Below are 15,493 nucleotides of genomic sequence, written 5' to 3' on the forward strand. Positions count from 1 at the left end.
TGACATCCTAAAGTGGCCACCATGTGGCGGACACCTAAGTGTTGATATGGATAGACAATTGGGCAACACGCCGACACATGAGCATTGTTCTATGTGGTTACGTGGAGGACTAAAGCAATAAGTTTTGGTGAGTTTGGGACATCGACACTGTTCACAGTTATATATATGAGAGGGAGAGAGAAGTTTCAGACTTGTCTATATTCATATACATGAAAAACCTAATAAAGTGTACAAGACTTATATAAAGAGTACAAGTCTTACTTAACTACACAAGGGCCCTTATCAACATTCTGTAATTACATAATGGCCCAACACTTACATATATATATATATATATAACATTCTAACACTCCCCCTCAAGCTGGAGAATATATATCAAATAATCCCAGCTTGGAACAGATAGTTCTTAACCGGTTATGACCCAATGCTTTGGTAAACATATCAGCTAATTGATCTTCAGACTTCACAAATGGAGTAGAGATGCTCCCACTTAATATTTTTTCTCGAATGAAGTGACAATCAACTTCAATATGTTTGGTTCTCTCATGAAACACAGGATTTGATGCAATGTGAACTGCTGCTTGATTATCACAGAACAATGGAGTAGGATCCTCAACTATCAACCCAAGTTCTTTTAGAAAATGTTGTATCCATGTCAACTCACTAGTGGTATGGGCCATTGCCCTATATTCAGCTTCAGCACTAGATCGAGCTACCACTGTCTGCTTTTTACTTCGCCATGTAACAAGATTTCCTCCAACAAATGTGCAGTATCCTGTAGTAGATCTCCTATCTGAAGGAGAACCAGCCCAGTCAGCATCTGTAAAACCTTCCACCCTGAGATGACCATTTGATTTATATAGTAACCCTAAACCTGGAGCTTTCTTGAGATATCGTATAATCCGAAGAATAGCAATCCAATGTGGCATTCTAGGAACTCCCATGAACTGACTTACAACACTGACTGCATATGAAATATCAGGTCGAGTGATAGTGAGATAAATTAATTTCCCAACAAGGCGACGAAACCTGCCCGGGTCATTAAATAGATCACCCTCATCAGATACAAGTTTTGTATTTGAATCCATAGGAGTATCAACCGGACGACCACCCAACATACCTGTTTCTTCTAATAAATCCAACACATATTTGCGTTGGGATAAACTTATCCCTTTCTTGGATCTAGCAACTTCAATGGCCAAGAAATACCTAAGTTTACCCAAGTCTTTAGTGTGGAATTGATATTGCAGAAACAACTTCAACTTAGCAATGCCTTCAGAATCATCACCTGTGATCACAATATCATCTACATACATCACAAGAAATATGAAGCCAGCTTTAGTGCGCTGGTGAAACACCGAATGGTCTGTTTGACATCTCTTACGACCAAATTTTAACGCCACCTCAGAGAATTTTCCAAACCAAGCCCGTGGAGATTGTTTCAATCCATACAGAGCCTTTTTAAGGCGACAAACAGTGTGAAGATACTCCCCCTGAGCAACAAACCCAGGTGGTTGCTCCATATAAACTTCTTCTGCTAAGTCACCATGCAAAAAGGCATTTTTAACGTCTAATTGAAACAGAGGCCAATGTCTATTAGCAGCAAGAGAAATCAAAACACGAATAGAAGAAATCTTAGCAACGGGAGAAAATGTCTCGTCATAGTCAATACCATAAGTTTGGGTATAACCTTTGGCAACAAAACGGGCTTTTAAACGCTCAACAGACCCATCTGGAAGATACTTCACAGTATATACCCAGCGACAACCAACAGGTTTGACATCCGTTGGTAATGGAACAAGATCCCACGTGCCATTCTTATGCAAAGCATCCATTTCATCTTCCATTGCTTTCCTCCAGCCCAAATCAGATAACGCATCCTGCACAGTCTTAGGAACGAATGTAGTAGACAACTGAGAGGAAAAACATGAGAATGATGGCGATAAGGAATTATAAGAGACATAATGAGCAATGGGATGGTTAGTAACACATGAGCGAGGAGCTTTACGAAGTGCAATAGGCAAGGAATCAGCCACAGTGGAAGGCGCCGGATCCAAGGACTCTGAAGAGGATGGAGGAGGCACGACAACCGATGGCTTTAATCTTCGAGTGTACACCTGTAACGGGGCACATGAAGGAACAAGAGATTGAGGTTGAAGAGAGAGTGATGGAAGAGGAACGGCAGAAGGAGGCGATTCAAGAGTAATATCAAGAAGTGAATCAGTATCTGAAAAATATGGGATGGACTCAGAAAACGTTATATCTGCGCTAATAAAGTACCGTTGAGAAACAGGACTATAGCAGCGATAACCTTTATGAGAGCGAGAGTAGCCAAGAAATACACACTTGGTGGCACGTGGGTCTAATTTATCAAAACCAGGACCAAGATTGTGGACATAACATACACATCTAAAAACCCTAGGAGGAAGAGAAAACAAAAAAGAATCAGGAAATAAAATAGAATGTGGAGATTTGCCATCTAAGACAGATGATGGCAGACGGTTAATAAGATGACAGGCAGTAAGAACAGCATCACCCCAAAACCGTTTAAGCATACGCATATGAAACAAAAGAGCACGATTTACTTCTAAAAGATGTCGATTCTTACATTCTGCAACACCATTTTGTTGTGGAGTATAAACACATGAATTTTGATGAATAATTCCTTTATCACTAAGATATGTATCAAATGGAGTTGAAGAATATTCCTTAGCATTATCAGAACGTAGAATACGAATTGGACATCCAAACTGAGTTTTGATTTCTTTGCGAAATTTTTGAAAAATTAAAAATAACTCAGAACGATCTTTCATTAAAAACAACCAAGTCAGGCGAGAATAATCATCCACAAATGTCACAAAATAATGAAATTTATTGATTGAAGAATGTTTTATTGGACCCCATACATCTGAATGAACCAAATGAAAAGGACTAGAGACACGATTATTAACCCTAGACTTGAAAGACACACGATGGTGCTTACTAAGTTAACAAACTTCACATGACAAGAATTTCAAATGACTAAGACTAGGAACTTGACGCTTCAAAACTTGAAGTGACGGGTGACCAAGGCAACAGTGCCACTGGAATGGAGACAGAGAAGACTGAAGAGCCACAGGAGAAGATTCGAAATCAAAATAATATAAGCCACCAGCTTCATGACCCGTACTAATCGTCTTCTTCGTCTTGAGATCCTGAAACACACAAGAAGTAGGATCAAATGTAACAGAGCACTGGAGAGATTTAGTAAGCTTACTGATAGACATTAAATTAAAGGGAAACTGCGGAACATGTAAAACAGACGAGAGAGACAATGAATCACTAAGTGGAGTTGTCCCCAAACCTGAAACCTGAGTGGATGAACCATTAGCAAGAGTAACACTTTGAGAAGGATGTACAGAATGAAAATCAGATAGAAGAGAAGAACATCCGGTCATATGATCAAATGCTCCAGTGTCTATGATCCAAGGACTGCGAGTGGAAGACAATAGACGTGTGTGCAATACCTGACTGGGCAAAAGTAGCCGTGGAAGATGAATTAGATGATTGCTTATAAGACAAAAACTGGGTATACTCATCCCGTGGAACAGGAACTGTATCTGATTCAACTACGTTATGTGATCCAGAAGCAACATCATTCGGAGAAGAGGAAACTTGATTGGCATAATTAGATGGTTTCCCATGAAGATCCCAACAAAAGTTCACAGTATGATTAGAAAGACCACAATGGGTACACTTTCTGAATTCCCTGCCACGGCCACGGCCACGTCCTCCACGTGGATCACGACCACCACGGGTGGAGCGTCCCCCACGACCTCCACGGTAAGTATTATGTTCACCCTTTGAGACCACTAATGCTGAACACTCACCACTCTGTCCAGTAGTCAAATTTGAGGTATCACTTGCAAGTGTAGCACGCTGAAGTCTAGAAAACACCTCAGCAAGAGATGGAAGTGTTGGACTGTTCATAATCTGTGCACGAAAAGGCTCATATGCTGATGATAAACCAGTAAGAAAACGGACAACATTAAAGTCTGCACGCTGTTGTTGCATACTGCGAACATCACCTGTAATGGGCTGATACATATTCAGCTCTTCACAGACTCCCATAACTTTAGAATAATACTCTTCTATACTTTGAGTACCTTGTTCAAGATTGAAGTACTGCTTACAGACCTGTCCCATATCTCCTTAACAGTATCCAAATAAAGTAGAGTTGAACTAATTTGGGGTTCAATACTGTTTATCATCATAGAGATGATATGAGCATCTTCCTTTTCCCATGCATCAAAGGAGGCATCAGCTGCCTTGGGTTTCTCTTTAGTCAAATGTGAACCAAGACCTCTGCCTTTGAGGAAAATGGCAACAGATTTAGCCAGCAATATGTAATTCTTCCCATTCAATTTAACTTAAGTCATGGGAGAATGAAGACTGTTCGTGGATGACAGTAAATCTGAACTAGATGCCATGTTGAGTCCAGCAAAAACAGAGAAGAAAAAAACGCGGGAGAGAAAAAAAAACACAGATTCTGTATTCTGGCCGAACCTGGGAAACCGGGTCGGATCTGAAACCGGGTCGGAATTTAAACCGAGTCGAATCTGGAACCGGGTCGGATCTGGTCAACGGACCTGGTCAAACGGGTTGGACTGAATTGGGCTATCCAGGTTTAGCAAACCAGGGTTGAAGTAGCCATAACCATGTAGCCAAACAGAGGTCTTCTTCTTTACACCTTCACGGACGCCGGGGAATAACGCGGCGGCAACGACGGCAACCCAATCACAAGGAACGGCCGAACCAATAAGCAGATCGCTGCAACTTCCGGCCAACAGAGATGAACCTCACCTCTGTGAATCAAGATTGCAGAGGTCGATGAGCTCGCTGGCAACCAAAGAGAAGCGGCCGGCGACGACGAACACGGCAGAGACGACGACGAGCAACTCCCAGATCTGACGACGCCGCAGATCTGACGACGATGAACAAGCCGCTGCTGATGACGACAAACAAGGAACTGATGAACCGATGGTAGAGATCACCAACACCACAACTGCAATTTGAATCTTAGACAAGAAGAACCCAATTACAGATTCTCACACCTATGATCGTACGCTCTGATACCATGTTCACAGTTATATATATGAGAGGGAGAGAGAAGTTTCAGACTTGTCTATATTCATATACATGAAAAACCTAATAAAGTGTACAAGGCTTATATAAAGAGTACAAGTCTTACTTAACTACACAAGGGCCCCTATCAACATTCTATAATTACATAATGGCCCAACACTTATATATATATATATATATATATATATAACATTCTAACAGACACGTATACCAAGACAAAGGGAGGAAGGTTCAATAGTGTTAGCATACCACGATTTATGGTATGACTTATCATAATAACAGAGATTTGACTATGCATATGTTAGCATATATGATAGCCACTATTTATGGAATGACTTACCATAATAGCAGAGATTTGGTTATGCTATAGAATATGCCATATAATATGCTTTAGAATAAGTTGTGATTTGATTTAGTTTCCTTTTTTGTATTATGAGCATGTGCTCATTTTATCTATAAATACTAAAGCTGTGAATGAGTAATTGATATCATTCAAGCCTTTACGCAATTCTCTCCTTTCTCTTCTTTTTATATTTCTACTTGGTATTAGAGCCAACACCTTTCCACACCTTTCAGCAGCCTTGCTACTTGTGCGACAGCTACCTTAGGCTGTTTGTGACATCGTGTGACGTTGCCTACACATGTTTTTCTGTGTTGCTGTTTTGTGATCGAAAATAGGTATTTTTAAGTTTTACAATTTCTTTTTTACTCTTCTAGGGTTGGGTAAATTGGGATGGTTGGTTTCCAACACCTAGAAGGGCTTGGGTAAAAAAAAAATAGTCTACAAAGAGGTTCCGGATATTAAAAAGGAGGCTGTCTAGTTATATGTAAGCAGACAGTGCTCTTTAAAAAAAGGTATGTATTTGGATTTTTCGGGAATGGTCTAAGGAGACATTGTTATTGTTTATGGTCTGAGGAGACCCTTTGATTTATTAACAAAATTTGTGGTGTTTTTGGAGTTTTTTATTATCGTGTGACAGATTATGGCAGATTCAGGGTCCTCGACTATTAATTCTCTTGGCTCAAGTTCTGTGGGTGGTGGTGCCATTTTTCCCAACAACTCATCAGAAAATCCAGGATTTCAAATTACCAAGATTGGCAATATTACTGGTTCTGAGAAAGAGCCAGCTGAGTCAGAGAAGGCATATCCACAGTGGTTTGCAGATAATGCTATGGTTATGTCTTGGTTAATCAATTCGATGCAACCAAACATAGCTGTTGGCTAAATATTTTTGAAGACTGCTAAGCAGATTTGGGATTCAGTTCAACGCACTTATTCTCAGAGGTAGAATAATGCACGAATTTTCCAGCTGGGGCGAGATATCACCAAGATTTCTCAGGGTGACTTGACAGTTTCAGGTTACATTGCCAAGCTTCATGCTATTTGGGAGGAGATGTCATATTATGATTCCTTCACTCTTGGAAGGATCCAGATGATGCAGTTTTATATACAGGAATTGTGGAGAAGAATCGAGTGCTTCAGTTTCTTGCCTGGTTGAATGACGAGTTTAAGTATGCTCATGTTCATTGATTGGGCTTATCTTCATTCTCTACTCTTGAGGATGCATACTCCTATGTGTTGTCAGATGAGAGCCGCCGGACTCATCCATTAGCTATTGCTTCTGTTGATCGTTCTGCTATGGTAGTTCGAGTTCCTAACCTTTCAGGAACTTCACCATTCCAGTCAGTTCATAGCACTACCACCGGTCCTCCTCTGGGACGACGATGTGGACGGTGTGACCATTGCGGAAAAATTGGTCACATCAAATCTCGTTGTTATGCTCTACATGGACGCCCACTGCAACAGAAACAACAGCCTCGATCCTTTGCACATTGTGTTACACAACCAGTCTCATTATCAACTCCTGACAACCCTGCCTCTACATTTTCTGCCACAATTACCTTGACTCAAGCTGATTTGGACAAGTTTAAGCAATTCTTCAACCAAATGGAGGCATCATCTCATCCAACCTCCACTTCTGCCCACTCAGGTACTATTGCATCTACACATAGCGTATCTAAATCTTCGACACCATGGATCATTGATTCTGGTGCTTCAGACAATATGACTGGTATGTCCTCACTCTTCCAATCTTATAGTATTTGCTCTGGCCAACACAAGGTCCGCCTTGCGGATGGCTCTCCATCTTCCATTGCTGGGAAGGGTCACATATCAGTTACTCCTTCATTAACTTTGTCAAATACACTTCATGTTCCAAAGCTGACTACAAATCTTATTTCTGTTATTAGCGTTACCAAATAATTAAATTGTAGTGTAACGTTCTTTCTCTCTCATTGTATTTTTCAGGATCTGGCGTCGAAACAGACGATTAGCAGTGGGCGTGAAGTGGACGGTTTATACCTGTTGGATGCTCCTTTGTCACCTCAAGCACATTCAACTTCATTTTCTAATATTGTTTCATCTAATAAAGCCCAACTTATGCGTTGGCACATGCGTTTAGGACATATTTCTTTCGGTTATTTGAAACATTTATTTCTTTCCTTATTTTGTAACGTGGCAGTGTCAGATTTATCCTGTGAGACATGTCATATAGCTAAACATATTCGTTCCAATTATCCTGCTAGTAGTAATAAATCTGCTTTAACACCTTTTGATCTTGTTCATTCAGCTATGTGGGGTCCTTGCCCAGTTACTTCTAGTCTTGGATTTCGATATTTCGTGTTGTTCATTGATGATCATAGTCGTGTCACTTGGGTTTATCTTATGAAAACCAAAAATGAGGTATACACCATTTTTAAAAATTTTATGACAATGGTTCAGACTCAATATGGTTATACCATTAAAAAATTCAGATCTGACCAGGGTGCAGAGTACACTTATGGGGAGGTACAACGGTTTTTGATAAAATTTGGGATTGAGCATCAGATGGCTAATGTTAAAACTCCTCAACAAAATGGTCGTTCTGAGAGAAAGAATCGCCACATCCTTGACTTAGCCAGAGCAATCTGCATTGGCACGGATGTTCCCCAGTCATTTTGGGGAGATGCAGTTCTTATCGCTGTTTACATCATTAATAGAACTCCTTCTAGGATTCTTAACTTTGCAGCCCCACTTTCAATCTTACATCCCAATTCATCTCTCTCTTTTTTTTTTTTTATTCCTCCGCGAGTCTTCGAGTGTGTGTGCTTTGTTTAACAGTTGGGGCAGACTCGTACAAAGCTTGACCCCAAGGCTTTGAGGTGTGTGTTTTTGGGCTATTCTCACTCTCAAAAAGGTTATAGGTGTTACCATCCACCCAGTTGTCGGCAGTTTATATCCATGGATGTTTCTTTCTTTGAGCATACACCATACTATAGTGGTTCAGTTAGTTCCCAGAGTGAGTGGTTACCATTGAATATAATGGATGATCACCTTCTTCCGTCTTTAACTCCTCTACCGTTACCTGTTTTGTCTTCTATGATTCCTCCTCGTGACACCCTTCCAACAGGGGGAATTGTTCCTTTTTGCAGGTTTATAGTCGGAGACAACAGGTACAAGCTTCTACTCCCACGATCGACTACCCTGTTCCTTCAGCACCAGCTCCGCCTTCTCAAGCTATTGTTTCGCTTGATGATCACCCCATTGCTCTTCGAAAGGGTAAACGTTCTTGTACATACCCTATTTCTAATTTTGTTTCTGAGTATGCTCTCTCACCCTCTTATCAGAGTTTTCTTGTTTCTGTTGCCTCGGGTCCTGTTCCTTGTAGTGTTGCAGATGCACTAGCACAACCTCAACGGCGTGATGCTATGACAGAAGAACTACAAGCACTTGAGAAAAATCAGACTTGGGACATGGTTTCGCTTCCTATTGGACGAAAGGCTGTGGGTTGTCGTTGGGTGTTTACAGTTAAGCATAATCCAGATGGGTCAGTTGCTCGTTACAAGGCCCAATTGGTTGCCAAGGGTTATGCTCAGACTTGTGGCATAGATTATCAGGAGACTTTTGCCCCAGTTGCCAAGATAAATACCATCCGTGTATTATTTCCGTTGTTGCAATTCGATCTTGGCCTCTATTTCAGTTAGATGTCAAGAGTGCCTTTCTCAATGGTTATTTGCAGGAGGAGGTGTACATGGTTCCTCCTCCGGGTTTTCGTTCGCCTGCTCATTCTAGTATGGTATGTCGTCTTCATCGTTCTCTGTATGGCCTCAAGCAGTCTCCTCGAGCTTGGTCTGATCGCTTTGGCACTGCTATGCTCAAGTTTGGTTTCCATCAAAGTGCAGTTCATCACACCTTGTTTTTACATCATTCAGGCGGTAAGACAGTTGTTCTCATTGTGTATGTCGATGATATTGTTCTTACCGGTGATGATACTACCGGAATTGATGAGGTTAAGAGCTATCTTGGTTGTCAGTTTGAGATTAAGGATCTTAGTCCCCTACGGTACTTCTTGGGCATTGAGGTGGCTCGCTCCAAGACTAGCATTTTCATCTCTCAACGTTAGTATGTTCTTGACTTACTTTCTGCTTCTGGTCAGCTTAGCGCTCATCCTGCTGATACTCCGATTGAGCAGAATCATCGGTTGGCTGATTCTGAAGGGGAGTTGTTGTCAGATGTTGGTCAGTATCAACGAATTGTGGGGAAGCTTATCTATTTATCCATGACTCGACCTGACATTGCTAATGCCGTGAGTGTCGTGAGTCAATTCATGCACTCTCCTCGTGCCCCTCACCTTGATGCAGCTATTCGGATCCTTCGCTACTTAAAAGGGTGTCCAAGCCGTGGTATTTTGTTTGCCAATCATGGTCACTTACGTGTTGAGGCTTGGACATATGCTGATTATGTAGGATCAATTTCAGATAGGAGTTCAACTTCGGGTTATTGTACCACTATTGGTGGTAACTTGGTTACTTGGCGCAGTAAGAAGCAGGATGTTGTCTCTCGATCTAGTGCAGAGGCAGAGTATGGGGCTATGGCTCTTGGGGTAGGTGAGTTGCTATGACTGAAAACCTTGATGACAGAATTATGCCTTCCAGTGTCGCTTCCATTCTCACTTTACTGCGACAACAAGTCTGCCATTAGCATAACAGCAAATCCCGTTCAGCATGACAGGACTAAGCATATAAAGGTGGACCGTCACTTCATTCTAGAGAAGATCATCTTTGGTCAAATTTGTACTCCATTTGTCACAAGCTCTCAGCAGCTTGCAGACATTCTTACAAAGGGCGTTAGCAAGATTGTGTTTGAGAAATATCCACACACCAACTTGAGGGGGAGTATTAGCATACCACGATTTATGGTATGACTTACCATAATAGCAGAGATTTGACTATGCATATGTTAGCATATATGATAACCACTATTTATGGAATGACTTACCATAATAGCAGAGATTTGACCATGCATATGTTAGCATATATGATAACCACTATTTATGGAATGACTTACCATAATAGCAGAGATTTGACTATGTTATAGAATATGACATAGAATATGCTTTAGAATAAGTTGTGATTTGATTTAGTTTCCTTTCTTGTAATATGAGCATGTGCTCATTTTATCTATAAATACTAGAGCTGTGAATGAGTAATTGATATTATTCAAGCCTTTACACAATTCTCTCCTTTCTCTTCTTTTTATATTTCTACTAATAGATAAAGACAGATAATCTTTTTATTGGGATATGGAAAAAGTAATAGATTGACCTATGTTTAGGTGATAGGTCTTATAGAAGCTATAAAGGAGATTTATATATATACATACAAGGAAATAATATTATAACATAGATGATAAGCATGCTTGAGTAAAGGAGAAGAAGGCGCATGGCTTCTTTGGGTATACATGGGATTATCGTATGAAGCTTGGATTGAGATCAAGGGAATCTGATTACTTAGTTTTAGGTATTTTGATATTTTTAGAAGTCTATAAATAAGAGAAGTAAAGGACTTCACAAGGGTCCTCGACCAACACCACATTGCATTTCAATTACCTATTTTAATACAATGTCTTTACTTTTCACGCAATTTCCTTTCCTTATTATTTAAATTAATGCATTTTCCTTCAAACGCAATTTCGTTTTGATTGCACTTCTTTTGGAAGTCCTCTTCATCGAGACAAGTTGAATCCTAACTCCTAAGAGGAGTTTGTATACCCTCTCCTTGACAATTACCTGATTAAGTTTCACATCTAAGGAATAAAACATTCGAACAATATCCATATCCTTGAGTCTAGGACATAGGCTCTGGCACTCTTGCAATCAGCTGCACATAAATTGGTTGACCTAGCCGATTAATTAGTCAAACAATGTTCTAGTTATGTGTATGTTCATATAAAGAGAGAAAGGGGCAAAGTAATCTTTGAAATGGAAGGATGGAGGGTTTGTCCTATAGTAGAATGGTTCATGGTTCTTATGTCTTTTTACTCGTTTGAAGCGAAAAATAGACATTTTGTTTTGTTAAAATGCTGATGTCAGCAATTTTTAACGGTCAACCAGCTTGACCGTCATGGCAGGGGTTTTAGTGTCATGAAAACATAAACATTAGGGGGTGGTGTGTTAATTTTTGGAAACGCAAGGGAACACTGTAATTTATGAGTTCATGAGGCAGTGTGCGTAATTTTTCCAAAAATATTTGGTGCATCTGAGGATGGGGTGAAGGGAACCTAAAAATAAGAAATATTACCAATTAATAATAACATGAGCAACAATATCACACAAACCTCAAGGTATCAGTGAGGGAATGTAGAGCAGCTTTAGATGCACCGTAAGCGCCTGCCCATGGTGCAGGGCACAATGCAATAACACTTCCAACATTTACAATCTTCCCCCTCTTCCGGAGTACCATGTGAGGAACCACAGCTTGAATCAACCTCATGGGACCTATATCGCATAAAAAAACAATAAAGATATGAGAAGGAAAATAACCATGTCATAAGCATAAAAGCAAACTAGTATCATACAGCCAGTTATATACTCTCAAAAGTAGACAAAACTTGGGGAACAAAATGACTGTGTATTATATATATAAATGTGTGTGTGTGTAGCTTAAAACAAGAGGAGAAGGTTAAAGGCATGAATATTGATCTTGTGATGCTACTATCTTGCCATTACAGAATGTTGTATGGCCTATTTCCATGCGGACATGTCATGCTGACAAACATGAGATGAAACTACATTTGATCTCCATATTTAGAATTAAGCGCATGGAAGAGAGCATGCTGTGCAGTTATAATGAAAAGCTGCAGGAAACACAGTAAGTGTCCATAGAATCAATACAGTTTAGTTAGAAAGGTGAAATTCACACTCCAATAGAAGTGTCCGGCACTCCAAAATATGTTACAATAATAGATAACTTAGAACAGGGAGTGGAATGATGGACTCTCTTTTGGAGTGGGAATATCCATTAGTTAAAATGCGATAAATTAGCAGGTAATATAGCAAGAAGTTAGAGTGATCAGCAATTCAAGAGAACTCTACTAAAGCAATTTGAAGGAATAGATGATTTTGTCTATAGATAGTGCTTAGCTAACTGCATTAGTTACTGACAATCATCTAGAGGTAGATTTGAACCACTGTAAACACACGGCATGCCCAGCTTAAGTGCTGAAAAATTCCTGTAGCCAAAGGCAGGTTAAACGATCAGCGATCAGTTCAATGCCAATGCTTTTCTGCCAAGGCATTCCCCAACACTTCCTAGTTTCCGCTTAGCAATCACGCCATTCCTTGAGCTTCTGGTGTGACTTAGTTCTTGGTAAGTTCATTTTGCTCACACTGACTATTGTCAGAATTGTGCTCAAAAAAGAACTTCAATATTTAGAAGTCACCCAGATTCAGAGATGGTGAAATTGAAACCGACATACAAGTCTAAGAGGGTCTCATTAAAGAATCAATATGTGTTGTGAGGTGTAAGTCATGTAGAATCAGCATTGGCGCTCAGGACAATTAGTTGCTGTTCTGGTGGCACTGCTGTTTTCAGGATCTTCCCTAGCATGGAGACATACTCATTGAGACTGCGCATGAGAGGAGGCATTTTGAGTAGTGTAATCTAGCAGAAAGTAGAGAAGGTTATGATGTTTGATTTTCACATAATACTGTCAGCAAGATGTAGTATGTCTAGTTGAGAGTCTCAGTACCATCAAAGTAGATGATGCACTACTTGGACTATCAGACGACGTTAAAACATGAAGAAAATAGAACAGTTGTTGGTATATGGCATACATTGATTTTCCTGATGGACTCATGACGCATTGTTCTGTGACGCCATAAATCAATTCTATGACCTAAATTAGAAATGGAAATAGGGTCAAACTACCAATGATATTCATCCTACAAATTCCAGTTTAAGGATATGCAACAAGTCTAGGATGAGACCATCGCCTCATTCCATAATTTATTCTGCCAGTAACTGTCAGAAAATAGACCCAAAGTCCGAAAGGATTTCATGAAGGAAAGTGCTATTTCTGCAGCCTCCTCTAATCCATTTACATTGGTGGAATCCACCAACATGAAAGGAGTCTGCAGCAGCAGCCATTTTAGCTGTCGATTTTTAACAGCCTGCCTTTTCATAAATAAGACTAGTGACAAATTCTATTCAAGATGCACATTCAAAACTAAAAGTAAACTAATCTGAGTGCAAACAAAATTTAATTCAGATTAAACCTTCAACAAACAGCATTAAATAAATATATATATATATATATATATATATTTGATGAGTTTATTTGATTTTCAATTTAGATCTTTACAAGTGATATCTTATTTACACTTAAGAGTAGTGCTATAGATTAAGAAGATATTGGCCAGACAGCAGTAAATATCATTAATTAATGCTCAAACTTAGTTAGAACAATAAACTACATTCATTTCATTTACCATACAATATTAAGATGGGTATATAGATTATAGACAAACTGGTAGAGAACTCAGAACAGTGGCAGCAAGCAGAGGACAGTGACAGTAGCCTTTTAAAGTATATAAAAGCGTAAGTAGACATTACGTTTACACGATCCGGAAACAAAAGATTGGATAATCATCAAGAGATTGAGTTGCTGTCACAGATTTTGGAACAACTTAAAGGGCTGAATACTCGATGCAGTGAGATAGGAGCTCGAATTTGGCAGCCTTTTAACAAATTGGTAGCCCTTGAACAAGAAACTGCATTCAGCGCTAATGATGGCAGAAAGCAGGAGCAACAACAGCCTATAAACCCTCAGCAATGGTGTAGTTGAAGGCAGATCCACCACTACCTCCCATGTTGGAGTTTCCAAGAAATCCATTAGAAGTGAATCATCATGGACCACATGATGCCGCTGGAGATATTCCAAAGAAGTCAAGTGATGGAACGTGCAGCACACCGCCAACAACAATGCTGCCAAATGGCGGACCAAATGCATCTTTCTATAACATGGCTCATTCTGAAGGAAAGATACGATGGCTAGCAAGGATCGTGATAACCTGCTTGATGATGAGACTTGCAACACTGATCATCTGAAAGAAGTTGGAGAGAATGTTTCCTCCATCTCCATTGTGACGCGCATCCTTGAAGACCCTAAAGTTGGTGGCAAAGATGGGCAGAAGACATCTAATTTCACATGCAAGTTCGTCGTGGAAATGGCAGAACTTGCATGAATGTTGTGTCCACAGCCACAGTTGAGTGCCTCAAGCCTTTGATCCAACCATGTCCACAACCATTCAAAGTGGCTTGGATAGATAGTACTTGTACTTTGAATCTGCCAAAAGATGCAACTATCGGAGTAGATACTTGGTGTATATTAGTGGGCACTTCAAAGAAATGGGAGCAGCATGTTTGTGCCAAGAAGCAACAGAAGCCGGTTCAAACATCCACCAACTAGGTAGATGAGGTCTGGAAAAACCGAACTAATCTTGTGAGGGATAAGCTAGAGGGGTCTCGCGCATCAAAAGAGCATTTTAAAGGGTTTAAGTTTTCCTACTATTTCCTCAGTTGGTCCTATTGCAGCAATTATGCATTATAAACTAGAGCAGAAAACATGTTTAGGACTTGATCCAAACAGCATTTGTCTATTCAATTCGGGAGCACAGTACCCAGATGGAACCAACAGGGTTGCTCTTTATGTTCTTGCTCGAATACATTCGTGGAAGGATAGCCTTGATTTTCGACAGGGTACTGGACATGGATTTGGTATCAGAGGTGATGGGTCGGATGCTGATTTTGTTTTGGGGTTGCCTAGAACTAGTCGAGGACATGATGCTGTAATCATTGTTCTGGATCGTTTTTCGAAAAAGGCGCATTTCCTTCTATGTTCTAAGACCTCCAATGCTGTCCACAATGCCAAACCTTTTTTTCAAGATGTTGTCCGACTTCATGGGTTGCACAACACTATTGTTTCTGATTGAGCTCTGAAGTTTATGCTTTGTTTTTGGTGCAAATTATGGAAATTGCTGAATACAAGGCT

The 15,493-nt window shown here is 40.1% G+C and overlaps 1 protein-coding gene across 1 annotated transcript in view; it reads right to left on the reverse strand.

Moving 5' to 3' along the window:
* LOC132267245 (short-chain dehydrogenase RED1-like) overlaps window positions 1-15,493 on the reverse strand; it is a 49,378-nt gene that overhangs the window by 30,791 nt on the left and 3,094 nt on the right. Inside the window, exon 2 of the mRNA XM_059768348.1 lies at window positions 11,780-11,939. Coding sequence (XP_059624331.1) covers window positions 11,780-11,939 — 160 coding nt within the window. The remainder of the gene's footprint in view (window positions 1-11,779; window positions 11,940-15,493) is intronic.

The sequence above is a fragment of the Cornus florida genome, unplaced genomic scaffold (genome assembly GCF_030987335.1).
Source record: "Cornus florida cultivar Cherokee Brave unplaced genomic scaffold, ASM3098733v1 CherokeeBrave_3.0.0_Hap2_Chr07, whole genome shotgun sequence".
NCBI lineage: Eukaryota > Viridiplantae > Streptophyta > Magnoliopsida > Cornales > Cornaceae > Cornus > Cornus florida.